The sequence below is a fragment of the Tinamus guttatus genome, unplaced genomic scaffold, assembly GCF_059628265.1.
Source record: "Tinamus guttatus ecotype Peru unplaced genomic scaffold, ASM5962826v1 Tinamus_guttatus_pri_ptg000508l, whole genome shotgun sequence".
NCBI lineage: Eukaryota > Metazoa > Chordata > Aves > Tinamiformes > Tinamidae > Tinamus > Tinamus guttatus.
Window position 1 is genome coordinate 720,630 of NW_028289042.1, and position 27,993 is coordinate 748,622.

General features: G+C 46.8%; 1 protein-coding gene across 1 annotated transcript; it reads right to left on the minus strand.

Annotated features, from left to right (window-relative positions):
• Positions 1-499: 499 nt before the first annotated feature.
• Positions 500-27,522, minus strand: ADAM17 (ADAM metallopeptidase domain 17). The gene is made up of 19 exons (XM_088533529.1): positions 27,446-27,522; positions 16,408-16,540; positions 15,114-15,247; positions 14,357-14,445; positions 12,981-13,149; positions 12,423-12,553; positions 10,955-11,044; positions 9,791-9,904; positions 9,109-9,253; positions 8,559-8,647; positions 6,903-7,055; positions 6,212-6,411; positions 5,635-5,738; positions 5,147-5,281; positions 4,465-4,595; positions 3,400-3,478; positions 2,264-2,352; positions 1,960-2,016; positions 500-1,076 (listed from the first exon to the last, which is right to left on the minus strand). Exons 2-19 carry the CDS (start codon positions 16,524-16,526, stop codon positions 726-728), a joined length of 2,379 nt encoding a protein of 792 aa, XP_088389655.1. The 5' UTR covers positions 16,527-16,540; positions 27,446-27,522; the 3' UTR covers positions 500-725.
• Between the last annotated feature and the right edge of the window lie 471 nt (positions 27,523-27,993).

Consider the following 27,993-nt stretch of genomic DNA (forward strand, 5'->3'; position numbering starts at 1 on the left):
ATTAAATGCAGCAGGAGCTTCCAAAGGTCACAGAGCCCCTGCAAACTGAGGCTCTGCTCTTTGAGCACCCCAACATTACGTTTGCCCTCTTAAAAATTATATTTAACATTGGCAAGCATCGCTTGGCTTTACAGCCTCTCTGCAACTCCTGATTTTAGAAGCTGCGTATCTTAAACCCCTTGATTCCAATTATACATCTTCATTATATGCTATTTTTTTAACCCGTTTCATTAATCTCACTTTGTTCGCAATACATCGGTAACGTTTAGATCTTTGCTTACATGTACCTTGAACTGCTAAATGACCTACTCTACTGCAGTGTTTCATTTTGGTTAAAAAGACCATAATTTTGTCTATCAGTGCTGTCAGACTACAAAACATTAAGTTATAAAAAAGGCTGATATACACATTCGGTATCCACACGGATATTCCATTTTGTACCACAGGTTGAAGGAAATGTTAAAGGTCAAGAAGATAGAAAAAAACAAATCCAAAAAGCTTCAAAAAACAAGCTCGCTTTAGTTTGGATTTTTGTTTTTAAAAGATATAATGCTCTAAATGTAATTTAAGGAAGGTCATACACATGACCAGCATCTGCAGTAGGTCACTTCCTTATTTCTCCCACTCCCTCACAAAAATATATATACATATATTTATATAAATGAAATGGTTTCAGATCCAAATGAACTTGTTTTGCACCCACCAGTCCTACCCTTAGCAAGGCCCTAGCACTCTGTCTCCTTGCTGTCCACCCGGCTCTGGCGCTGCAGTTTGAAGGACGAAGCTTTCTCGCTCCGGGTGACGGGATGGTCTGTCAAGTCCTCAAAGGATTTGGCAGCCGAGCTGCTGTTTGGGAACGGGTCCTTCTCGAAGGTGTCCTCGTCGACATGGGAGTCGGTGCTGGGGTCCTCCTGAATCGTGTCCATCCGCTGGTGGTCCTGCTTGGGCGCCGCCGCCGCGGCCGGTGCTGCCACCACGGGCTGCAGCGGCTGGTGGCGGCTCGAGGGCTGCGCCGTGGGGAAGGGCTTCACGATGCGCACGGAGGCCGAGTCCAGGCTGCTGAGCATCTCCACGTTCTGCAAGACACAGCGGGCAGGGCAAGGGCAGCAAACAAGGCGAGCACTCGGAAGGCACAGCTGGAGCTCCCGCGCTACCACCAGTGCTGCACTTCCCCACCACTCAATCCACGGGATTTTCCAAAGTTCCCGCTTGTTGAAGTGTTGCTGGCACAAGCAGCCAGTTACACTTGGGCTCTTCTGCTGTACCTGCTTCTGGGATGTTTCTTGAAGACAATTCAAATCTAAAGAGTTAAGGTGAGATCTGAGCACCTCTAAGCATCTGATTCAGGAAGGGGCTCAAGCCAAGATCCCTGCAGCTACCTCAGAGCAGGCCACAAAGACATGGGTCTCAGAAGTCTGACAACTCCAGCAAGTTTCCCCCAGTGGCAGGGCAAGAGCTATGCAATGCCTCCTTTCTCTTCTGACCCAAACAGACATCTCATAAGAACATTTCACTTTCATTGTGAAAACTGGACTTTTGAATAACTGGACAGGTACCCAAAAACCTGCCAGGGGTGCCTTGGGTTGGGCCATGATTATTTATCTAGGCCATTCTCTTATCATGCCCTCCCCCAAACCAGCGCCTACAGAGAGAGAAGCGTCACCCTGTGACAGCTCCTCACACCCTGGGGATCCCAGGAGCAGCAATAAGGCCTCAGCACATGGGGCCACTGGAGCTTCATTCCCCCAAGTGACAACTCTGCCCACAGGGGAAGGAACAGCCAGACCCGCGGAGCCGCACTGTGCGATACATCACACAGCAGCTTGTTCCAAACGACACCACTTCCCTCACTCTGCTTCCCCTACACGCCTTCGCTGAACACTCTGCAAACACCGCGGCTTCAGGCTTTGACACGCGCCGTGTAGCGTCCTGCCGGTCTCTGTTCAGAGAGCAACTTACACTGGGGCAAAACAGAGACTTGTTGTTCTCCTCGTACTGCTTGTCCAGCTTCTTGTCCTATTCAGGAAAACCAACACATGTAAAGCCAGAGAACGCCCCTGAACACAACACAGCATCAGCTCCCCAACCACCCGCACGGTGCCCGTCCCCAGGGGACACCGCAAGGAGTTGGGCACTTTTCCCTTTACCTTCACCCCATGCATTCCCATCCATCCTGGGAGTGCTCCTGAGCACAGGGACCCTCTTTGCACCCACCCCATGCTGCTGTCACCACTGAGCAGTCATGGCAGGGGACCTAACTCACCACACAGTGCACGAGGATGCTGAGAGGAATCCAGAAGAGCAAGGAGAAGACAAGCACCGAGCCCACTATATTGTCTGCCAGGAACTTTCCTGAGAAACCAAAACAATTAGTCATTTAGCAAATCCTGGATACAAATCCCTGTTCTGCTGCCACGGCTCCCGCAGACCCAGCCAGAGAATTGCTCAGACAGGCACTGGCTCAGGACGAGGCCAACACGAGCAATCCATTTACAAAACGTTACCAGACACACTACAAGTAACAGGTCCCTCCTCTGCTCTCCCTGATGAGCCACAGCGTTTCATATTAGTGGCTTTGAGACAGGCTATGTTTAGTGAGCCCAGCTACCTCTTCCACTTACAGAAACCACACGGAATCTCTTAACGTTCTGATTTCACAAGTACGTGACAACTATGTGTCTCCACACACATCATGTCTACTTTCAAACAGCAAGAGATGAAGAGCGTTAATAACTACCTCAGAAACAATCTTGTTGACCTTAGTCAAAGCCCCAAACCCACGTCATTACTTTGTGCATTTGTACAAAAATCTACTCCTTGTTACCCTATCATTACAAAAGCACCCACCTGTTAACACTTCTTACACTGAAATAGAGTTTTCTGAAGCAGCTCCAGGCTCAGCCTGCGCTGGGGAGACCAAGACCAAAAGACGATGTTTACATTAACTGGCCAGTGACTCAGTCCCACAGCCGGGGCTGGATCATCTCCGTGGTTTTGTTAAATAAGAACGAAATGAAGCTTTCATTTCCTGATCTGATGACATTTAAACCCCAATGAAAGGTCTACAAGCTGACGTTTCCAGCGACCATTAATGCCTTTTCTCCAAGTAGCTGCTTTTTCGGTAGTCAGAAGCCTTCTAGAATAAAAACCATCTCCTTTACAAGCCTGAAATGTGGCTAAAAATAAAGGAGAGGTAACATGCAAAATTACTGATGCTGTCTCAAAGCTGAAGGATTATTTGGGAAGAGTTCTGCTGGACCTCATGCAAAAGTGTCAGAACCAGAGCTACTAACTGCCCTTATCTACAGGTGAGCAAAAACAGTCAGCTACTTCCTCCTAGGCTTTTAAAAATACTCATGTCTGGGACTAAACATCAAAGGATGCAGTTATCTATCTTACCAAAAGTGTTGATGCTAAGTTGGTCTATGAAATCCCAAAATCGTTCAATCACATCCTGTACTTGCTTCTCACATTTGCCCTGCAAAAGTAAATACACATTAGCAAAGCAGCGTTACACTATAGTAGTTTTAACCTTTTTTTTCCTCCTTTATGTGGCAAATGGTTTTCTGAAACAGAGGTAGCTTTAACATTTGAAACTCTTGAAAAATTTCCATGGGATACACAGACCTCTTCCAGAAAGGCTCAGGCAGCGGAAGCCTTAATTTCCATCACAGGATGGTTAAGGTTGGAAGGGACATCTAGAGATCATCTAGTCCAACCCCCCTGCCCAAGCAGGGACACCTAGAGCACGTGGCACAGGGTGGCATCCAGGGGGGTTTGAAGATCTCCAGAGAAGGAGACTCCACAGCCTCTCTGGGCAGCCTGTGCCAGGGCTCTGTCACCCTCACTGGAAAGAAGTTCTTCCTCACATGGAGGTGGAACTTCCTGTGTTTCAACTTATACCCATTATCCATTGTCCTGTCACTGGCCACCACCAAGTTTAGCCCCATCTTCTTTACATTCTCCCCTCAGGTACATATTGGATCAGATCTCCTCTCAATCTTCTCTTCTCCAGGCTGAACAGGCCCAGCTCGCTTAGTCTTTCCTCGTACAATAGATGCTCCAGTTCCTTAATCATCTTTGTGGCCCTAGGCTGGACCCTCTCTAGAAACTCAATGTCCTTCTTGTACTGGGGAGCCCAGAACTGCACACAATACTCCAGGTGCAGCCTCACCAGAGCTGAGTAGAGGGCAGGATCACCTCCCTTGACCTGCTGGCAACGCTCCTCCTGATGCAGGCCAGAATCCCATTGGCCTTCTTGGCCAGGAAGGCACATTACTGACTCATGGTTAACTTCTTGTCAACCAGGTCTCCCAAATCCTTCTCTGCAGAGCTGCCTTCCAGCAGGTTAACCTGCTGGTCTGTACCGGTGCCTGGGGCTACTCCTCCCCAGGGAGGAATTAGCCACCAAGGAGGCTAAATACCCCAGCAGCCAGACTAGGAGAAGCGCCCAGGAGCACTTACGTTGCTGTCGCAGAAGCCCACGGTGCAGGGCTTGCCCTTGCGCAGGAACAGGAACTGCTGGTTGGCGTCGACGTAGGGCACGCAGCGCTCGTGCTCGTCCCGGCAGCACACCTTGCACGAGTTGTCCGTCTCTGCAGCACAGAAAGGGCCCGTTCCTCACCCCGCAGCGGCCCCACGTGGCCCCGCTCGCAGGGCTCCCACCCAGAGCCACACGAGTCTCCCAGCTCTGGGCACTCAGCTCACTGAGTCTGCAACTCGGCCACCTGCCCCATGCAACAGATTGGAGGACACAGCGGGAGGAGCTCCTCTTTCCACGCTGATGCCCCAGCGCTGCATGGAGACCAGGCAGGTGCAAAGCACCAAGAGGCAGCACAGAACCTCTTGGGGCTGTGGGACATGTGAAGTCAAGTAGCAAAAGCCTCAAAAGGCAGGAACGGTCTCAGCTGGATTGATGCTGCAGTCCTCAACTGGCTCGAACCGAAATGAATACGGGAGAATGGAGTCTCCAACACTAAAAATGCCTGGCAAGGAACTCCTTCCATGAACAAATAAGATTAAACTTCAGGTCCTTCAGGCACCCTCCTCTTACAGCCATGTTTTCCTCTGCTCCCAGTTGCCTTAAGGGCGCTAAAGAGCTAAGACAGGGCAGGCAGCAGGGCCAGGCACCAGCCCTCTCACTCACCATTGCACGCGCACGACCGCAGGTTCTTCTCCCTCTCGCAGAAAGGGACACACTCCCCATCCTTGCACTTGCCCATGTCCACGCACACCGTGTCATCCGGAGCGTTCCCCGGAGGGGGGCACTCGCTGCTATTCCCTAGAGACAGGGTTGAGAGCAGGGGAAGAAGCAAATGAGCGGGGAAGTGAAGCAGAGTTACCCTGTCCCTAGCAAAATGCAGCTCATTCCTGTCCTTCCCAATTCCCCCCTTCCCAATGTTGAACCCCCATTTTCAGATTTGTTTTTCCACGTTTTTCTGGGCTGTAAATCACCAAGTGGCTCCTGAACTACAACGAAAGTCGTTACACTGCACTTCAGTGATATTTAACTGGTCTCTAAAATTAGATGTACCGGATGAATAAAGGGCACTAGTTTGAAACAGGACATCGAGCAGGACGTTGAGCCTGAAGCACTTGGCTGGCTGGTGTAAAGGGGACAGAACAATGTCTTACCAGTGCAAAAAGACTCTCCTTTACAAGTTGCATTTATGGCTTCTTGGCATTTTTTCTGTGCACTTTCAAACTGGCAGCCTTTGCAGCAAGGGCTGTTTCGATCACTGTGGAAAGATCAGAATGACAGGAAGAAATATTGAGTCCTTTTAAAGAGAGTACGAACATGACAGAACCAGGGAGAGGGTGTTCAGAAATAGAGCTACTTCTAGGGGACTGATTCACTCACTCAAAATCACCTCCTGTGTCCTCCCAGCACCAGCCTCCTACACACTCACTCTTCGCTTGCCCCAGGAGGGAAGTTCATAGAAAACCCAACACAGGGACCCGTACTAGATGATCTCCAGAGGCCCCTTCCAACCTCAACCACTCTGGGATTCTGTGATTCACTCGCAGCACTTGCATCCTCTTCCCACCTCCCTTTTGCTGACCTGCTGACCACAGACCCAATCCAGGACAAGACCCTTCACCTGCCTAGCCTCGGAGCCAGGAAAGCAGCCTGGGACATGGCAGCTGCCTGTCTCACCTCTGAGCCCAGCCACATGTCCCATCTCCACCACGGCAGCTCCTCCCCCCTTACCTGCACTTGGCACCATCCCGGAGTTTGCAGTCCGCGGAGCAGCAGGGATCGGCCTGCTGGTACAGGAGGCCGGGGTCACATTCCTCCCCTTCGTCCACCCGGGAGTTCCCACACACCTTGTTGTTGCGCTCCTTGAAGCATTCCTGCGCCTTGATCTCTATGGTCCTATGGATGGATTTTTTGCTGCAGCTTGAGAACATCTAGAGAGCCAGGAGGGGAAAGAGCAGCACTGAGGAATGCAACAAATTGATCAGAGAGAGTCGGTGTTTTCAGACCTCCAATTTCCAGTGTCCTAGGAAATGGATATTCTCTCTATGCTGAGATCCTAATAAATTGGGAGGATTTAGACAGGGATGCATAGGCTGGGTCTACAAAGTCCCCCTAGCAGTGTGGGGCTCAGGGCTGCAGAGCCGCATCCAGCTGGAGCAGGGAGCTGCCCTAACCGGCCGGGCTAATCACGGCCTCCATAATCCCAGCTCCTCATCTGCCAACAGGCACAGTGCCAGCTCAGCAACCAAAGAGGAGCTTGTCTGGCAGAGAACAGCCGCACGCAAGCCTGTTTGCCTCTCACAGAGATGCCATTAAATTCTCACTGTTTAAGCTATAGGAAACATTAACTACGTTCTCAGTGCAGAGGGTCACTGCCCGCAGCAGGGACTCAGACCCCGAGCAGACCACCCAGCTACGATACCTTGTTGTTTTCGTGGTCTCCGCTCACAGCGATCGGATACATCACGTATTTTCCTCCCTGGTCTTCGGTCGGGGCGCACTCTGGCAGGCTGTCAGGATCGTGCTCTGCTCCAAAGTTGTGTCCAAGCTCGTGAGTTGTAACCAGGTCGGCCTCCTGTTTTAGACAAGAAAAAGAAAAAATGCTGCTAAAAAATAGTCTGAACAGGACAGGAGAGATGATCCCAAACCCTTCCAGGTCACTTGCATTTCCAAGTACATTTAGCTGGAAATCAGTTTTACCCACTGAAAAACAGAGAACTGAAGAGCAAAGTACAGTGAATTTCCAAAGGTGAATTCCAGGACTAGGTTTTAATGTTAATCTCACTACTAGAGGCAAAACGTTGCCCTAGAATTCACTCAGTTTTGATTTCAATGTAGTGCAGATACTGAAAGTGTTAAACTTAAATTCTCAATAGCTGGAAGGCATTGAAATGCCCAAGCAAAAAACAACCCAAACAAACAGTATCTCCTATGATTAGCCAATCTCTTGTTTAAACTTATCTTGCACTGCAACTATTTCTCCCAAGCAGATGATGACATTCACAGCTCTGAATTAGCTTTCCTATTGCAAGAGTGCTAGGAAAACCACCCACAACCACAGCCCAACAGGGATGGATTTGCAGCATCGTTTTGCAAAGCAGAAACTCAATCCAAGAGTGAGCTCCAGCCTGGGAGTCGAATAGCCAGCGCCAAGGGCATGGCAACAGCCAGGGTGTTCGTCAACATCTCTCCAGCACAAAGGTTCAGTGTCTTTTTCCAGCTTCTTGACAGCTTCTGTGCCAAGTTTTAGCCCACACACCAATTATGAATCTCTTTACAATCAGGCAAAGCACAGCTGAGAAATCAGCAAAATATGTTCAACCACAAAGGCCTGGTAGTGGCAAACACAGGCTCTGTGCTGTCCTTACCAGTTGGGCAAAATTCACTTTCAGGCCTTCAGGTGCTTACTGTCTCACCCACTATGAAAAAAATCTAGACAGCATCAATTTACATTAAGGTTAGTAATAGCACTAACTAGCTGTCTCCCCTGAATTGTTCTCTTTCCTATATTCAGGAAAAAGAAAGGATTTTTGTTAAAAGACCCGAACTAAACCTCCCACTTTGCTCTGCAGGTAGAAAACACAGCTGGGAAATGTCTTAAATGTGCATGTTGCAGATGTACATAATAGTGTTAAAAAAAAAAAAGTCTTTCTTGCTTCAATCAGCAGACTAACTTTATTCTTACTGCAAGTCTACTTTCTGGATTGTGTGGCTCACTAGAGTTTTCTCTTTGCCGCAAAGCAAAATGCATTTGAATTATCTTTGGCTTTCAAACTCCTGCTCACATTTGGATGACGACTGCTCCCACCAGAGCAGTCCTCATTGCTGGGCCTGGTGCATTCAGTCTTCAGTTCCCTTCAGTCCTGACTCCCCCTGCCAGCAGGGACAAAAATGAAGATTTCTGGCACCTGAATCCTTCTCCCCAGGATTTTGATTCAATCTCAGACCCAGCGGCTTGTTTCAGAAAGACACTGGGAATGTCTCATACTCCAAGGAAACACTGCACTGACAAGGAAGTACCTCCTCCGGACACTTTCCATACACCTCTCCCCCTCTGTGGGCAAGGGCAACCTCCTACCTTTGTGAGGATAGTTTTCCCATAGTTCTTGGTGCTGGTTAAGCCACTGTTCAGATAGATGTCCTTCTTGGCAATTTGACTGTAATAAGCTGTAGAAATAAGAGAGAAACAAGTCAAATTGTAAAACATTCTTCTCAGGGGATTTGCGTGGGTGGAGGGAGGGGAAGGAAGAGGAGGAATCCATGTTTGAGGAAATGACAGCTCACAAATAACAAGGTCTCACAGGCAAGACCTTGCCTTTCCCCAGTTCTTGCACAAGGGGATCCTTGAAGCACAGCACAAACAGCACAGATATTGCAGGAAGGAGGAATGCAAGAAATACCCAAGACAGTAGCATCTGCAATTTCAAAATTGCTGCAAGAGGAAAGCAGCCCTTGGTCTATCACACAGCTTTGGAAACCCCAATGATTCCTACCCCTCTACCTTCTCCCCCTCGCTTCAGCCAAGAGCCATCCCGCCTGTTCAGGGATTCTACCACTACAGACTACGCAAGTGGCACATCAAGGCCCACAGAAGTTATAAAAAGTTTAAATAATAAAAAAAGTCTTGCCTTTTGGACAAATGCCACCATGGCTGTTAGGCCTGGGAGAACCAACGTAAGCCAATCCAAGTGTTCCCATATCAAAATCTTGATAGGTAAAGAGATGAGCAAGGCACACGTGAGCTGCTTTCTCAGCGATATCAAAACTAAATTGCTTTAAAGAAGAAAAAAAGCAAAACCCAAGCTTTAGTAAAGCACTCTATGGTACATATCAGAAATATAAAGATGTTTATCTAATTATGGCAGGCATTTTCTTGACCTCAGCAAGTTGTAAATGTCCTACAAAACTACAGAAAGTCAAATGGATACTCAAGTTCATTGCACACTTTTACGTAACTGTTCATTCATTTCCCCTTTCCACAGGGAGAGGAAACCAAGTGCAATAGTTTGACAAAGGTCACAAACCAGTTAGTGTCAGGACCAAAACTTGCCCCTTTGTGGATCTTGCACTTTTACAGGCCTGTCTTTCTGGCATTAGCCTCACATTAATAGTGCTGGTCAGTTTGCACTCTGCAGTCACAGCGAGGCCCCTCACCACAGGCTGTAGAACTGCTTATCAGCAGTTTTCCCTTGGGTAACTCCTCCACATCTTGAGGAGGAAGTTCCAGAGTTTCATCTGTTACTAACAAATGGCTGTTTCGAGTGAGTAACTCCCTGCACAGGGAACAACTGGCTGAGGGTTACAGCCTACCTCTAGCAGCATTTTCACATCCCAGGCATCTTTCTTCTCATCTGGATGACTTTTTGCCATGTTGTAATGCTTATCGCCAGGTTTTACAGCGTTTGGTTCATTGTGGATGATGATCTATATTTAAAGAACAGCAGGAACACCACAGAGAAATTGTGATCAATTTTATAGCTACAAAAACTTCCACCTGTTAAAATGTAACCCTAAATATCTCAATAGATCTGCAAGAAGCAAACTCAGACTCTGCCTTCTCCCAGGGGAAAGTTTTCAGCTGCTACTAATTAAGATCACTGACCACCCCATAAGCAACTAAAGCAGCTGTTATATTAGAGAGCAGTATCACCAGTTTTCACTGTAACATTCTTCTTTGAGACACATGTTACTCTCCCAAAAAGCAAATACAGCTAGGATTTACAATAACCCCAAACTTGGGGCTCCAGTTAACGAAAATGGTTTCTAAAGGGCTGCTGTCCTCCCAGTGGCCTAGATTCAACTCCTTCGCCCCCAAATTAACATTCCTCCTGCCAAACAAGAGAGCAGTGTTCATTAAATTTCCTCCCTAGAGCCTTTCCTAGGGAAGGGGCGGCTGGCTTGTACCATAAGGCACACTCCATTTGACAGAGCAGCCAGATTCCTACTGATTTCACTGCCATTTTCCAGATTTCTGTGTACTAGCTTCCAAGAGCCAATCTGCAACCGTGAACCAGATGGCTGCACTACAAAGGATGCCTAAGGTTAATGATTAAAGCTCCTCAGGAGGGTTTCGTGCTTTTTCTTCTGTGCCTGAAGCACATTCAGGCTTTGCAAGATAAGCCCTAGCCATAGACTAGTTGTAGACATCAAATATTTCTGTAAGAGTATGTTTGACTGAGACAAGAATTTTTCATATTCGGGAAGAAAGTACCTTTGAATTCAGATTAAATACGGAAAGAACCTCCCTGCAAATCCCCCCCAAAAGCTGCAAGGAGCTGAAAACAGCCACAGCATCAAATCACTGACACCACCTCTGCAAAGACTCTAGTTCAGAGCACTTCTGGCTGGAGGTATCAGTGTAAGATGTGATTATTTTAGCTCTAATGTAGATAAAATACTCAAACTCTAATATCCAAGACATGTTTGTGTGCTTTTTGCATTTGCCAGGCCTTGCTCTCACTGCCCAGGGAATACCTGCTCTATCTGTATGCCATAGCCATTGAAGGCCCCGTTGTCCCACGAAGTATTTCGGTAGATGTCATCTACTCTGTCTATCAACTCGATCTAGGTAGGAAAAAAATATATTTAGTTTTGATCTCTCATGTAATGAGGATTAAGACACTCAGGGAAGCTGCAAAATACTTATCTAGAAACAGTCACTTCAAAATAAAACTGAATCTCATAAAATGTATCAGACTATTATTCACTGTTTCTAAAACAGTGCATGGATTCAGAACTGTAGTATTAAGTTTCCCCACAGATTTTCCACCATAATAACAAAACAAATGCTAAAAGCTTCGTCCTTTACCACCTTGATTTGCACAGTAAAAGAAAGATAATATTAAGAACAAGGCATCTTGGGAAGCATTTCTCCATGAACTGGTTTTCCCAGCTTCTCTTGAAGGGCTGGGCAGAGGAGGGGGCTGTTTTTGCTGCTCTGCTCTAGTACTGGGCTTCACTGGTTTAAGTGAATCCTGAGGAAGCCACCTGAGGGACTGGCTTCCCTCTGCTAGCCAACAGACTATTATTTTCCTCATTACACTCAAGCACAATGTTCCAGAAAGTCTCTCTTCAATACTCACTCTCAATATCCCCCTTTTCAAGTTGTTCTCACCTTAAAAATCAGCTTCAACTAAATGTGTGCCATCAAAATTTGCTCAGAATGAAGAGAGACATTCAAAAGCACTCAGAAACAGCTTTACTTGAGCTTTATCAGTGTCCTGCTCACAGACGCAGGAACACAGCCAGGGAACAGCATCTCTGCAAACCCAGCAACTGAGGCTCGACCACCTCCTCAGTGCAAACAGTTCTGGGGACAGAAGGGCCAGATCAGTAAACAGAGCGATCAGCACTGCAAGATCTGGGCTTGGAGAGAGACTCTTGAGAAGCAGCAGACCCCCAAAGGTGGTTTTATTTGGTTTTGTCTCCAGTTCCAAACCCCCTGCTCTCCACTTCTGTGAAGCAGAAAACCCACCCACCTAGTGACATCTGCTCAGCAAAGGCAGGTGAAACAGCCTCACCTACAGCCAAGCCAAATGCTACTCACCCTCCTTGCTAATTTTATTGTCCTGGAAGGCAACCCTGGAGGAAGTGGAGAGGCTTGTGCCTCTCCTATCAACTTCATACATGCTTGGACATGAAGTTCAAGAATGAGGAGATTCTAAAACTCTTACTGTAAAAAGGAAAGTTTTGGAGACTGGCCAAAAACAGTCTGTCAAATTAGTGGTTCTGCTTATAAGTAAAACTTGAAGACTGTTTAAAAGTACAATATTATCACCATTGTAAAAAAGTTTAAATAATCATACACCACTTCCATAGGTAAAAAACACACACAGCCATGAAGTACAGAAAAGTTGCAGGAGTTTAAGTTGTGTTATAACTACTGGATGACTTCTTAGTTTCCCTATTTACTCCAGCAAATCCTAACAGTATATTTCCTTACCAAGTAGTTTATAGTGGTACTCTCTTCCCCACGGCCCATGTACTTGAAGAAGCGATGATCTGCCACCACCAGCATCTTGCACGTGTTCTTTGAGTTCTCCGAAACGGCTCTTTTCTCTCGATGGATGCTTGCTAATTAAGCACAATGAAATAAAGCAATCAATAAAAATGCCCAGGGTGTCTATATTATTCCTGTTTGAGATAGGAATGTAACTTTTTGGGGGGTGGGGGATGGAGAATAACTTTTTTTTTTGTCTTCCTAAAAGTCCTCTACCTTACCTGTACTACGAATGCACAGTAGTGAAATCAGGGTTGTTAAACAGATTTACCTACCCAGTTTTCACAATCTATCACAGCTCAAGCTGGATTTGATTGATTACAGAAGAGGAGGACCTTTGCTTTCCTCCTCCTCCTCCAGTACCAGTGACTTTAAACAGTCCACGGTTAGACCAGAAGCAGCAGCAGAGATGACTGGCCAGGCTCTGACCTTAGTTGCCTACACAAACGGAACTGCAGCTCTCATTGCCAAGGCTCTGCTCTCCCAGGTATGGCCACTCACCTTCATTTTGCTTTCTGTCTTCCAGTCCTTTGGGCAACAGTTCTTCTTCATTCAGCTTTAAATAACCACACACTTTGGGGGACTGCAATCGTGAGAAATCTTTAATATCTTCAGATCTGTAGACGAGTAGTCTTTCATCTTGCACATTATCTATAAATCTCCAGAGTGGCTGACAGCACAAGAAAGGCAGACATGGTCAGAAACCCCTGAATGCCACCATTATACAAGTAAAAGCCATATATCTAGTAAAAGGTCCACAATTCTATGCGTAATTATACTGCAGTGATCATGTTATCCATAGAAACATATCCAATAACAACTCTACTTCCACAAAAAAGCTTGTAGAAGTCAACCCTTCATGCAACACATGCACCAAAAGAGCCAATATTATTTCAACAAAGCAGCCGCAACCATCTGATAAGGCCTTACATAGAGAATGTTCTTCTGGTTTTTTGAGGCATCTCAAGCTTCTCTGCTCCCTCCATAGGAGTATCAAGCTCGGGAGTCTTGATTGCCCAGGCAAATACATATTTATCACCAGTTTCACTGATACATGCTCCTTAGACTAGACTCATAGCAGATACAGCTTTACACTACCAAACACAACACGGCGGGGGCTGTCCCCAGGCCAGGACATGCTGAGTTCACTCTGGGACCACAAATGCTCTTAGCCAGAGTCAAGCAGCTGCAAGACCAGTGCAGGGGTTTTGATCTTCTAATTGCATGGTTTCCTGCTACAGAACTATGGCTAAACTTGAGAAGTTGAAACCTGTTGACTTTCCTTGGGTTCAGGACAATGTTAACATCCACACAGCTGTCACTTCACCCATTCTGACACAGCTTGTGTATGGGAATGACTGCACTGAACAACTTGTTTGGAGTAGTCTTTCACTGTGTTTGTGGAATATTTCTTTTGCAACCAATAGCTTAAAATAGCACAGGCAACAAAAATGTTCAAAAGCAAGAACAAGAAAGCACAGAAAGATCTCCAAACAAAACTCTAATAATGAAAAAAAATCCAAGATAAGCTAAAAATCATTAAAACTCAACCCTCCCCCTGGCTCTGAAGCCTAGAGTTTGTTGTTCTAGTGGACATGATTGCCACTAATTGTGAATGTTACTCATTTCAGTTTCTAAAATCATTTCCGAGATGTATTTTCATCCAGCTTTGTGTAAATCATGCAAATGTCATCTAACAGCTCTCAGTAATAAAATTTAACACCTGCAAAAGCCAGTTTCTTATTTCTCTCCTTCCTATTTGCCCCAATGCAACCACCACCACCAAGTCTGCTTTGAACAACAGAGGTGTCAATGTGACTAGCTAGAAAGAAAAACATCCATGGAGGAAAGGGCTTGTTTTTAACAGTAAAACATACCTCTATATTGTATTCTTCTCCATCAGTACTGATTCTTACGGTAAAATCTTCATCCCCAATATGTGCCACGACCTTGGAGTTATGCTCCCCTTTAACATAAAGCAGAAAAAAAAAATATTTAATTCGGATCTAGTTGCAGATTCCTACAGAAAGAGGAATTTGAGTATTTGCTCATATAACGAGCAAAAAACACTCATTTCTACAATTTATATTTCAAAACAAAAATCTTTCCTCATTCTAAAGAGCTCTATTTGACAGATTAAAAAATAATTACAAAATAAAAAAGCAGCCAACAGGAACCATTCCCTCTGCCTGAAATTCCCAACTGTCGCAGGAATCAAGACTTTGAGTGATTTGATCAATACTCCTGCAGAAGGTGGTGTGATGGCCCCCGGGCTCAGCAACAAGGACACGGATCTTCCTGCCACCGAGGGCAGCTCGGCCGCAGTGGGCCCGCGATGCCAGGGCGCCAGGCTGCCCCCGGGAGCCCCGGCCCGCGCCACACGGCAACGCGGAAAGCAAAGTTAGTGGGGCAGCAGGGCTCAGCTGGAAACAGAGCAAGACACCCTTTCCACCAACAAAATAATCACTGAAGAACCACAACACAAAACCTGAAGGGCGCAAGAATTAAGTTTACTTATTCTTCCTAAATGTATTTGATGGAAATTTCTGCAAGATACCCTTTACTTTGGCCAAGCCTCTTGGCCAAGCTGTGCTTTCTAAGCACCGACACACGTACAGGCTAGTCCATACTAACCAACAACATGTCCAGTGAAAAAGTCTTGCCATTGAACCCGATACTCCTTCTCCTTCCCTTCACCATCCACAATTAATGCTTGGAACTTTTCTGAAAAGTGTTCAGCAGTTGCAGTTAAGTATAATTTAAAGTGCCTGTAAAAGAATTCATTGTCATTTATTTTTAAGCAAATTATACACACAAGAGACAGATATCTCAGTTTTAGTTTTCATGAAGGTCACAGAAAAGACAGAAAGTATTAGGTCTGATAAGCAGGCTACAAGAATATCTACTATATAATTCATAACTGTAAACTGTTAGTTCCCCATAGAACATTTAAGGTCAAAACTGATTTCTAGTAATAATCAAAATATAAATATATATATACACAGTTCTTATTTTCTGAAGTAATATAATAAAAAAAAACCCCCAAAAATCTGAACTCTGTAGAATTTGATGCAAGAAAATCCACAGTCCATGGAGTATCACAAAGCTAAAGGCTATCACATCAAGCAAGCAGAAACCAATTTGGAGGGAGAGCCACACACTCTTAGTCTGGGTGGGCTTCCTGGGAGAGTCTGGGGTGCCTTCCAGCAGTTATCCTGCAGTTACCATTGGCACTGTTGTGAACTCCTTGCTGCAGCACAAGCTCACTGTGAAGCCAGTGCACAAAGTGCAAGATAGGGACAGTCAACATTTGATCCTATTAACTTTTTACACAGGTTTACAATTTCAGCACAATAAAAGCTGCAAGGGATTTTTCTGACACTCAAGAGAAGCACTTAGCACATCTGTGCCAGCTTTCTTCTACCCCTCCGTCTCCTTCTAGGTTTATAAAATCCCTCTGGTTAAAATGAAAAGGTTTGTAGAACGGGAAGTTTATATTCAATAGGAACAGGATGGAAACACTCTCAGGCAGCACAACACAACACACACGCTCCTCAAAGTGAAGGCACAGCCTTTCAAGAACCAAAGGGAAGTCAAGAAGTAAGATGATGTAGCCAAGATGAAATAAAAGTGAAATTCAACTCAATTTGCAGAAGTACTCTGCATGAGAACAAAGAACATAAAGCAAAAGAAATCTTAAATCACTGCCATTTCAACAATAAGAAATGTGGCTCAGCATCCTGCTCTGTCCCCACCAGTCTCTCTGAAGTTCAATAACCATGCAAACCATTACCTTGTAAGAACTGACCATGGCAGGAAATACAGCTATTTCTCTTTTTGAAACTGCGCATTATTTATTACACAAAATGAAATAAAATATTAAGCTGCATGGGTTTGTTTGTTTGTTTTTTTGTGATGATTTAATTACCTTTGCAGGGCTGAAAAACTTAGGAGTCTCTCTACATGTGTCTCAGGCTGCAGGTCCCTCTTCTTCAGTGAGTGCTGTTGGATACTAGACTGAGAAAGGATGTCATAGTCCGAGAGCATGGATTCAACCGTATCTGAAAGGAAAATAAGGAGAATTGCAGAGTTTCAAAAGTCTCTCATAAATGTATACACAGAAAAACATCAAAAATAGAGCACCCCATTTGGATCAAAATTTGCTCTAATTTTAGAATACCTATTATATATTTCTGTAAAGGTGAATACATGTTAAGAGAGAGAGAGAGAAAACATATGACCCAAGACAGAAAAAAGCCAAGCAATTGAGTTCATTCCCAGTATCAGTTATAGAGCAATCAAGTCATCCCTTCTACTGCTACTGCTGTGCAGAGCACATGCCTTCCTGGGCACCTCTGGGAAACTAAACAGGGGAGAACACTTCCTATTTCTCCAGAACAAATCACTCTTTCCTATTCACCTGCTGCTGTTCACCTCTTGAATTTTACAAAGTTCAACACGGATCAGGACTGAATTTATTACCTTTCCATCCCACAGCAGCCACAAGACAGATGGCTGCCCAGCTCTATCAGAAACAACCGGCCTAGCGCTTCACACGAGACATTTCCTGGCACCCCCATCTCCCAGGACGTTACCCAATTACCAGAACGCCCTGATTTCTCTATCCAGAGCATGAAACTTGCTCAGAGGAGGAAGATAAGGAGCATTTAAACCCATGAGGGAGCTGCACACAAATTACAAACTTGGGTCACTATTTTGAAGATGCCGCCACAGCACGAACCTTGGCCAACCTGCCTTCACTCTCACCAACGCATCCTTCAGCACGTCTCGCGCAAGGGAGCACAGGAGGGCCCTCATCTTTAACGGCTGCGCCTTAACCTAGGAGGAACCTCCTGCCAAGGAGGTGGCTGCAAATGCAAGCACCCGTTTCCAGCTCTCCAACAAGGAGGGGTGCAAGGAATTAAAACATGTCCAACAAAAAATGCCAAGTGCTAAGAGGGAGGGAAAGGGCTGTATAAACAGACAGCAACAGGCCTAGCTAGCACAAGGCATAGGCTGGCTTCTTTCTTTGGTATTTTTAAGCCAGCCAAGAAGCATGATAAGGTAAGGGAGAACGATGGCCCCCAGGAAATATAAGTCCTCTCCAAGGAGAATGCAGCAACAGCGGCAGTTGCTATTTGGGAAGGGAGACTTTTCCCTCCCCCTTCCTTTTCAGAGGGTCTCCAGGCCCCCAAAAATGGAAGAAAGTAGCAAGTGCCTCATGCCCCCACAGTGCAGCACCCTCTCCAGCGGCGGCCTCCTGATCAGTGCGCGCAGAGGCCGGCGCGGAGGTTTTCTGGGGAGCTGCCCCTCCGCAGGGTTTAGCAACCAGCAAGGGCCGCGCGGTCGCCGCTTCCCAACTTGCGTTGGCAGCCCGCAGCTCTGAGCACCTGCAGCTGCCTTCTGCCATCGCAGGGCGGACGTGAGGAGACGGGGCCGCCTCGTCCGCCTTCCTCGCCGCGCTCGCCCCGAGGGGGCAGGAGGCTGCGGCCCTGGGGCGCCCTGAGCACCAGCTCGCTGCGCACCACAGCGCTGTGTCCCGTGAGGAAAACAGAGAAAACACCTTGAAAATAATAAATTAATCCCCCTTCTTTAAATAAATGCCCATTATGACTTACTGCTTGTGGTATGGGATCCACATGGGGGAAGGAAGGAAGGGAGAACAAGCTATGAAAAAGCCAATTAAATTGCCTAGTCCTAAATTCCTGTAATTAAACTTCAACGCCCTTTCAACCCGCTCCACTAGAGCAGCCTCCTCAGTTGGCAGGAACGCTCATGAACAGGACACCTGAGCCCTGCTGGGGACCAACACCGGGCACGGAGGCCACAGGGCAGGAGAGGTTCAGTCCCACGGCGCTGCCGCCAGAGAGCCCAGAAGCCAGCTGACAAACCAGCAGGCAAAGGGAACGCCAGGGGTCCTGCCCCACAGCGAAACACCCTCCCGGCGGGCGCTGCCCTGTGGAGAGGCAGGAGAGCAGAGCAGGACCCACGGAGCCCACAAACATGACTAAGAGGGCTTTGCTGGAGCAACAGACGAAACCCAGGGCACTCCTAGTTCCTGTAACACTGAAGCAAGAAGGCACTTGTTAACATTTCCTCTTGCCCTTCCTAAATTTGTCTGCTTTTAATTTTACTTGCAACATATAATTAGCTAAGACTTGTTGCTGCTAAACACAAATCTGTAAACTAATTCAGGTATTGGACGGAGAAAAAGCACTGGTAACACACTAAAAAACATTTTTTCCACAAAAAAATACTGTGAAAATGAACCCATACTCAGTTTATTCAAACTAGAAAGTGAAGAGTCATTATTTTAAACAAAACATAACTGCACAGAGCCCAGCTGCACAGTGCTGCATGGGTGGAAGCCACAGCAATCTAATACTTGCCTGCTTGTTGTTCAAATTTAATAGCTATTTTGGCTTTCTGTCTTCATTATCTTCACTGTGGTCCACGAGTCATTCCCCCTGGGCTTCTACAACACAGAGCTGACTCAGGCTTTCCCAGAACACTTCCCTGCGGTTCCTCTCTTCCCATCTCCCAGATTTCTGCAGTCTTCTCTTTTGGCAGGCAGCTTCAGTTCATCCTGTTTCCATGCTAGCTAGTCTTTGTCTCATTGTGTTATTATTTGAGGGGACTCAAACTTCAAGATAGTCACCGAGCCACTCAAGACTTTGTAAAAGAAGCAGAAAGCAGAGATGGGTGGCAAAGGCAACACTCCAAAGACCTCAAGAGCAGCCCCACTGCAGCAACTGCTCATCTGCTTACAACTCGGAGACCATCAACTGTTTCCTCTTTCTTCCACCTCCCACCAAGGCTAAAAGCAAAACCAAAGTTTGAGTGTCAGTAGACTTTGCAATTTTACTTCAACACAGGAAAGGATTTTTAAGCAAGTTAAATGCCAAGATGCATCAGCAAAGAACTTGAGAACGGGCTGAGCAACAGATCAGTTCCCTGGAGCTGGGGGCCACTGCGTGTTTTGAATAGAAGAGGTTTTTCTCCAAGTATTCAGTTACCAATTCAAATACTAATGGCATCTTTTTCCAATTGCCTCAGCTTTCATACAACAAACCCCCACAGCCCCACACTCCACCTATTACACTGAAAGCAACAAGTAGATGTGGCAAGCGAGCCATTTTCATGAACAGCAGTCTTCTGAATTGCATTCCTTATATAAAGGTTAAGCTTGTATAGAAGCATGCAATTTTAACCCAGAAGAGGTAACCTAACACTTTAAAATCCTCTTCAGGGTTATCACATAATAGAAAATATCTCTACTTAAAACCACAAAAATCTAATAATATTTTAAAATATTACTTTCAGGAACTCAAAGTGACCATAAAGGCATCAGAGGAGTTTGCAGAAATGACTGTGGCTATTTCCCTCATCATCCCAAAGGGAATAAAAATAGCGGTAAGTCTTGTGTGGAAAGGCCTGGAGAGAGTAGTCCAAGCAGCAGCACAGATCACTCACTACTGGAGACCAAGTCTGCAAAATGGGTTCTCATCCCTATTTTGGGCAGCACTCAAGGAGTGAGCCTGCATACTGATCTGCAACGGGTTTCCAGTGGATATCAAACACATCAAAAAACTGTGAACTAATTAATAACTTATTCCAATTTAGTTGGGGATCAACTGAACAGTTGAAGGGCTCCATATTCTTCATGAAGGTTTTAAAAGACAGTCGTCTTCACACGTAAAAGCGTCTGAATGAAAAACAAACAATCACTTCAAATACAGCTCACAATCTGAGTCAGAATCAAGACCAGCAAACAAACTGGAATTTAACCTTGACATGAGCAAGTTGTTATTGTTCCACATAAAACAGCTGCACTTGCTCCTGATACCAGAAAGCTGCTATCTGCAACCTGCATCATTGCCTGATTGCAACGAGTATCTGAGCATTTGAGAGCTCATGGAGGAGAAGGCCAATCAATCCTCACCTAAGTCAGACACACAAAAGGACTCCAAGTCAGGAGGTGATGTAGTCAGGCCCAAGTGTTTATGGATACCTCTGCTCAACAGTTTAGAGCAGTTTTAGGAAACAGTTGGTGAAGAGGACACACTGAGAAGATCCACGTGGAGGAACCAGTTCGTTACACGTGTTGTCACATCCTCCTCCAGTGCACTGGTACCAAACCGTGGCCAAAGAAAGAAGGCCAAAGAACTGGAGCTCTCCCACCTAGGTGCAAGAGCCCACCTGGACACACCACACGTACGTGTTTCCCCTGAGGAACCAGGGGCTGTTTTCTCAGGGAGCGCATGTGAACAGAAAAACTGGCATGAGAAACCGGTTGAAAGCAAGGCCTCAATATACGTCGGATGCTTATGAAACATAACAGGCTCAGTTTTACACTGCTTCAGCACAGCTCTCCAGACAAACTCGTTAGTAACACGGGCCAGGCGCACCAGCGTGGCTGACAGCCGAAAGCTTGCACCTGAACCCATCCCCAGAGCCCCAGACGTGCTCGCCCGCCTCAGGAGGCAGAGGGCCTGGGTGCAGGCAGTCACGGCCCACGCAGACAGGGCCTCGGGGCAGAGCTGCTCGTTGCGGCGGGCGCCGAGCTGCCCCGGGTCAGCCGTGCGCTCCGTGCAGCGGCTCCAGAAAGGCTCCTCAGCAGGCTCAGAAGGGCCCAGGGATGCACAGCAGGGCAAAGGCAACCTACAAAACACCCTTAGCTCCTCCCCGAAAACTCACAGTACAGCCGGGCCCTTAGGCTGCCCCAAAGCTTTCCCACAGAGCAGAACACCCGCTTGTTTCTGGACAGTATGAATATTTCCCCAAGTGTGCCAAATGTACACAGCTGAGACCATGCAGATCATTAACCTGCTATTTCTGATTATTTTGAATTAGGTTGACCACCTGCAGTAGATTCTCTTCCTTATTTATTCTTTACTTCACATACAACTTGGCAAATTTTCTACTTCTCTAAATAAAGCCTTAAACAAGCACGAGAAAAACAACATTCATTCACTTTCATCTACTTGGTTTAATTAATAACTCAGTCTGTCTTGTTTGTGAAAGTAGAGTACTTTTCCAGAAGAGAATATAATACACTGCTCAAACACTGAAATTAAAAATAAAGGAACCCACATGAATTATCAACCTCACACCCAAAATGAAACCAGAGCAATACAGCCATCTCCTAAAAACCTAGAACAGCATCATATGACCTGATGATCAAGAAAAAAGAAATAAAGAGAAGAGTCACATGCTTTCACATATCCTGCAGATGAGAGCAGCCAAATCACAGGATGTAGCCTTCTCTGGAATAGGTCATTTGTCTGGCTTTCCAAAAAACTTACAGCCCAACTACTGTGCTTATATACCACACTAAAAAATCATGCTGTTTCACAAAGACACCTGAGTAACTTGTTAGAATGATTACTAACCGGGTTACACTTACAAGATAACCCCTTTCCCAAATCTGACTGCATTTCTTCTCCTTTTGGACATGATTTTGGGCTTGTTCAGATGTGGCCTTCCAGAATTCAAGGAAAGCTTCATGTCCTGCAAGGCAGAACTTCACATTTTTAGCAACAATCGGGCAAAGGAAACCAGGCAGTGCCTCGCATACCAACACGCCAGCACATCAGCTGATGGGTGGGTGGCAGCTATAGGTGCCTCCCTGCGTAATAGCAGACCTTGCCCTCCACGCTGATGTGCAGGAAGAGCAGCACAGGACCCAAGCAGATACTACAGACAGACACAGGAGTGACGGAGATAAACACCGGCTAAAAAGCGTGCAGGCTGCACGCCGACAAGCAGGGCTGTCACGTACATCTGCGGTGAGGAAATGCCCAGAGACCAGAGCCTCATACAGGGAAGGCTGCAGGAAAGGCCCCAAACTCGCGTTTGGGCAGCGGTGAAAGAGACTTGCAGGACTACATGCCAGGAGACGCTGTGCTTGGACGAAAGAGGAGACGAGTGCCGTGCTCCTCGCAGCAAAGGACTTGTCACGGATCTGGGAAAGAGGCAGGCTCGGACTCCTGCGGTTTATAGAAAAGCTGAAAAGGAGACCACCAGTTTACAACAGATGCTAGATATAAACTTTTATCTGAAGCACAAATCTCTACTGACTAGTAAATCCTACGTAAATGCCTCGTTAAAAGCTGGCCTAACTTCAGCATTCAGCTGGAGAACTCTGGGCTAACGAGTTTGCTCTCTGCGCTTCCTTGCTGACCATGGAAGCAAAAACCACCAGTGGCCGATTTTGCACAAGGAGGAATTTTTGCAGCATTGGAACAGTGAGAATGAGATGAATCACAGTTGCTATCAGCAATGAACAGCAGCGTGAAGCTGTCAGTTTTTACTGTGGGAGAGGAAAGGAGAGGGAGGAGAAAAAAAGTAAAAAGTCAGCACCTCCCAAAAGCAAACCTCAAATGTAAACCAGAATTTTGCTTTTTGGCTACTTATAAAACCAGACCAGAGCTGCAGTGCCAAAAGACAAACTCACACGAGCACGGGATTATATTCTCATTTAAAATAAATTTCGCAGTAGCTAGAGGTAATTCTTCATAATTGGGATTGAGTGCAGTGGCTGGTGACTCTCCTCATTTTGAATTTCCTGGTAGAAGTATTCAAAGCCAGCAATGTATCACATTTCCTTATTTTTCAGCTGGACTCATTACTGACAGATTCACATGAATAAGAAAGCAGTGAAAGGTACTTTAATACCTTTATCGAAGCATCTCTGCAGAAAAGATTGATAACGCACAACACAGGACACACACTGGTCATTTATTCACGTTCGATAAGGCCTTATCTACGTGAAGCACTTGCACCAGTGGGGACGACTTGTACAGAAGAACATCTTGAGCACTCGGCTTATAGAACTCCCTATGAAAATATCTGCATCCCCAAATCCTTGTGAACCCTCACCCAGCATCCTGGGCAGGTAGCAATGGTGCATTGTGCTGCTATGAGACATCTCATTTGATTTTCCCCGAGGGGGAAAAGAGATATGTTCCCAAACTTTGGCACTGGGAGTCAAACTGAAGAACTAGCACAGCCTGAAACAGCCACGGTACTTGACAGGATATTAAAAAGGAACGAGGTACAGTAGCAAAAAAGGCAAATTACACCAGAAAAATTGGTTACATCTTCCCTGTGAAAATGAGGCCTAAGTTGGCTATCAGAGAGGCAGTCTGTAACAGCATTAAAAAAAAAATCCACATAAAACTACATCCAAGAAACAACACTATTCACATTATTTGCCTCTTGCCTACTTATCACCTTGGCCTCCAACAGATCCTTCAGTCCAGAAGGATAAAGTTGAAGCCCCCATAAGGATTTTATCACTAATTACCTCACTGCACATTCTTGACACTGAAATAAACTTCCGACTCCATAACCCTCCTGCAGCTGGTTAGGTTCTGACCTTAAAGGCTTCCTGTGTTTTGCAATGTTAAACATGAAGCAGGATTCAAAACCAAGTGAGCTGTTTTGTGCTACCTTCTGCATCACTCCACTGCCCCAGCTTCATCAACACCGCTACCATTTTTTTTTATAAGCAAAAAAGAATTAGAATAAGATACATTTTACATATAGCTAGACTATAAGCTGGGCAACACAAATGTGGAGACACTCTGCTTAGTGACAGCACACTTGTAACACCTCTGTGCTGTACAGCTGATTCTAGCAAGCAAGTATCTGTAGATATAGTGCTATATTCAACAACAGCGAGGCTCGACATTTGCACTACAGATGCAAATTCGTTTAGAAGTACTTTAGGTCCTGTTATCCTACAGCTGTGTCTACACTCCAAGACAAGCATCATTAATATTTAATAATTATAAAAGGGTATCTTAGAGATAAAGCACAACCGAGAGCAAAGTTTTAAGAGTGAAAGTTCACTTTAATTTTTCAAAGGTGAAACTGTAACAACAGTCATTATAACTACTAGTACAGTCACATTTCTTCCAGAAGTGAATTCCTCATGTCAGATAAAAGACAGTCTTCCTTTCAGATCTGCTAGAGACAAATCTAACTGAAGCTGCTGCTGTGTCACCTTTATCACCTTGGGCACCAGCCCTACCTCCTCCTCATCCTCCCTCGCAAAGGGCACCTGCTTGTGGCATTGCATGGGGCTAACACAAAGGAAAGAACACACCCACAGACACGCTACCCCCTGCCAAAAAAAAAAAGGGGGGGAAAAAGAACAAAGATAATTTTTAGGTGGCTTCACTTTAGGAATTCTTGAAAGTTCTCATGAGAAGAGAGATGAGCTCCACAAAGCTGAGCAGAGGTACATGGCAGTCTCAGTTTAGATCCATTGAAATTGCTGGAACACCACACCCTACGATTACACTAACTGAAAAATGCTAGGAAGTGATCCATGTTTTTCCATTTACTTATTCTATGTTTTGTCAAATTCTATTTTTCACTGTATAATCATTCTGTTTCTCCTTACTGAACAGGCACTTTAAAGAGATAGGCAAGAAAGTCTTTAATAGAAATCACAAAGAAAGATTCAAGAATTCTTGCTTTAAGATACTCTTCTTGTCAGAAATCTGAACGATTTGGATTTGCAGAACTCAAGTTCCAGACTTAAACAGGACTCTCAAAGCTATTAGGTATTTAGAAAGAAAAAAAATAAAAAGGGACAATATTTCAGACAAAGTGAGAGAAACCAAAAACACTGCAAAACTCTGACCAACATAAAACCACAGCAAAGCAGACACAGCAATTTTGAAGAATAACTAGTGAATAAACCTACTGGCTGGAGTAGCTGGGTTATCTTGATATGATTAAAGCTAAATAATCAAGGGGGCTTGTGAAACAACTAAGCTGCAGAGAAGAACCTGAGGATGCCGAAGCCAAAAGAATACCCGACCTGAGCATTCACTGGAGACAAGGTTAAGGTTCCCTCGGCAAAGCAGGTCTTCATGGGATGAACCTGAAGAATTGTCTGCAGGTTAAGACTCGAGAAAAGAAGCTTTAAAGGAAAACAGTAAAATGAGCACTAAGTCACCAACATTGTCTGACGCCATTCACCCAAGAGTTACAGAGCACTTAGAGATAAAATTGGTGAACTACTAGTTCTGGTACAGAAATACATGAAATTGGGGGTGTTACAAGTGGAGCAAGAGGTGGCAAGTGCGGCACCAACTTCCAGAAGGGCCCCAGGGATGATTTAGGGAATCTGTCAACAAATATACTCGGCTTTCCTACCCAAGAAATTGGTAAAATAAGTATGAATAACAGAAATAATCATATATGAACTACTAGACCTGTGGCTAAATAGGACAGGAACAGTCCACATGACTTCCACAAGGAAACAGAGCTTCAAATATTTATCAGCTTTCTACAAGGATCAAATGCAAAGTTACTGCAACACAGCTAATGGAGCAAACCTAGTTTTTCAAAAATTTAGACCAGCTCCCACAGAAAATGCTGCTATAGACTTAGTTTACTGAACAACACACCAACAAAGTGTTTGAAGAAAGTGTGTTGAGAATGAAATAACAAGAAGGCCTCACCATTACGTGCAAAGGCTTTCATCATAGTTATTATCAGAAAAAGCAAGAAAAAAAAGACTACTAAGCAACACCAAATGTTGCTCAAGAACAGAAAATAAACCCAAAAGCATTCATCACTATGCTCCTGTACAAACTCATGACGCCTTCCTATCACAGATTATTGCCTGCAGTCCTGGTCATACATCTCAAAAAATACGCAGTACAAACAAAAAGCATATAGATAAAAGTAACAAAGATAATTAAAGTCATGAAATTATTCTTATATTAAAGAACTATTATATAAACGAGTCAGAACTGATGGAAGAGACAAATAGCGGCCTATAAATCCCTGATGGCATGACAAAAATGAGTAATAGTTTCATCATTTCTGATAAAAAGATGAATATTCAGGTATTAAAACAGTGTAAAACAAAACAGAAGAAAATAGTTTTTCCTCCACCCAGTGCTTGGTTTACTTGGAAACCCTCACAGCCCAGACATGGTGCTACAAAGACAAAGAGGCCTCAGACAAAGGCCACACAAATTCATAGCAGGTAGGTCACTCAAAAAGCAAGAAATATGATGGATCAAGATGCAATTATTTTTTTTTTAAATCTCCAAGTGGGCTGAAGCAAAAGCAACATGTCAGGAAAGAGACAGCTCTCGGTTTTCCCCATTCTGCGGTGCGTCCTGAAGCACCCAGCAGCAAGCCTGCTCATTCCCGGCTTCCCGCAGACTGGATTGCCGAGGGCCAAGCTGCAGCACCGGCTGGAGACAGGACCCCAGGCCGGGTAACCAGCAACCGCTGCTTTTCACCGAGCACCTGCCTGGTCAGGGCCACCCTTCCTAACGCGGGTGCTTTACCCTTTCAATACGTTTAAGGCCTGCTCAAGCCCGCGGGAGGTCCGGCTCGTCCCGCCTCCTCCCTGCACTGGCACGGGGGGACCCTGTGCGCAGCGTCCCCCCTGCAGATGCAGCGCCTGGACACAACGCTCGGGCCGTGGCAGCGGGGCAGAACGGGAGCCGCCCCCACGCTGAGCTGCGCCGAAGCCCCCTCGCACCGAACGGCTCCGGGCTCTCCGGGCAGCGGCGGCTCCGCCCGCAGCGCCGCGCGGGGCGGCCGTCCCGTGCGCGAACCCCGCCAACCGCCACCAGGGACGGCCCGGGGACAGCTCGGCCGGGAGGCTGAGGCCGCCCGCACCGCCCTGCCTGCGGGCGCCCTCCCCCAGCACGTGCCGCGCCGCGGGACCGTCCCCACGGGGATGCGGCGGGCCGGGGTCCCCGCGGCCCCCAGTGCCGCCCGCCGCGGTCGCTCCCAGCCCCACACAGCAGAGCCCCCCCGGCCCCGCCGTGGTCTCGCCCCCGCCGCAGTGGTACCTCCCCCCCGGCCCCGCCGTGGTCGCGCCCCCGCCGCAGTGGTACCTCCCCCCCGGCCCCGCCGTGGTCGCGCCCCCGCCGCAGTGGTACCTCCCCCCCGGCCCCGCCGTGGTCTCGCCCAGCCCTCACCGTAGCGCGGGTGGCGCGGTGGGCGCCCGAGCGCCTCGAGCCCGCGCGGCACCCACAGCAACAGCAGCAGCAGCAGCAGCAGCAGCGCAGGGAGCGGCCACAGCCTCATGGTGCGAGCGCGGCTCCCTCCCTCCCTCCCTCCCTCCCTCCCTCCCGCGCCGCCGCCGCCGCCCGCAGCCGGCCCGGGAGACTTCGCCCCGCCGCGGCCCTGCAGGGCCCGCACCCGGAAGCGCGCGCGCGCGCGCAGCATTGTGGGCCCGTGGGCGGGGCCGCCATCTTAGAGGCGGCGGCGCGGGGGGCGGGGAGGGGGCGGTGGCAGCGGCAGCGCGGGGCGGCCGGGCCGGGCGCGGGGGCACCGGGAGCGGCGGGGCCCGCTCTGCCCCGGCACCGGCCTCCCCCGAGCAGGGGCCCTCCCGGGGCAGGGGCTCCTCAGGCGGCCGTGTCGCAGCGCAGAAGAGGCCCCTTCCGGCATAATTATCCCTTGTTCACTTTTATTTTCCTTTTCTGTAAAAACATACGGTCAGACATACCTTGTGAACACTGGGAGT

Coding starts and splice junctions, on each gene's coding strand:
- ADAM17 (XM_088533529.1), bottom strand. CDS start 16,526: ATGCTCTCGGACTATGACATCCTTTCTCAGTCTAGTATCCAACAGCAC. Junction 15,248..16,407: donor AGTTTTTCAGCCCTGCAAAG/GTAATTAAATCA, acceptor ATTCTTTTACAG/GCACTTTAAATTATACTTAA. Junction 14,446..15,113: donor TTTCACTGGACATGTTGTTG/GTTAGTATGGAC, acceptor TTTATGTTAAAG/GGGAGCATAACTCCAAGGTC.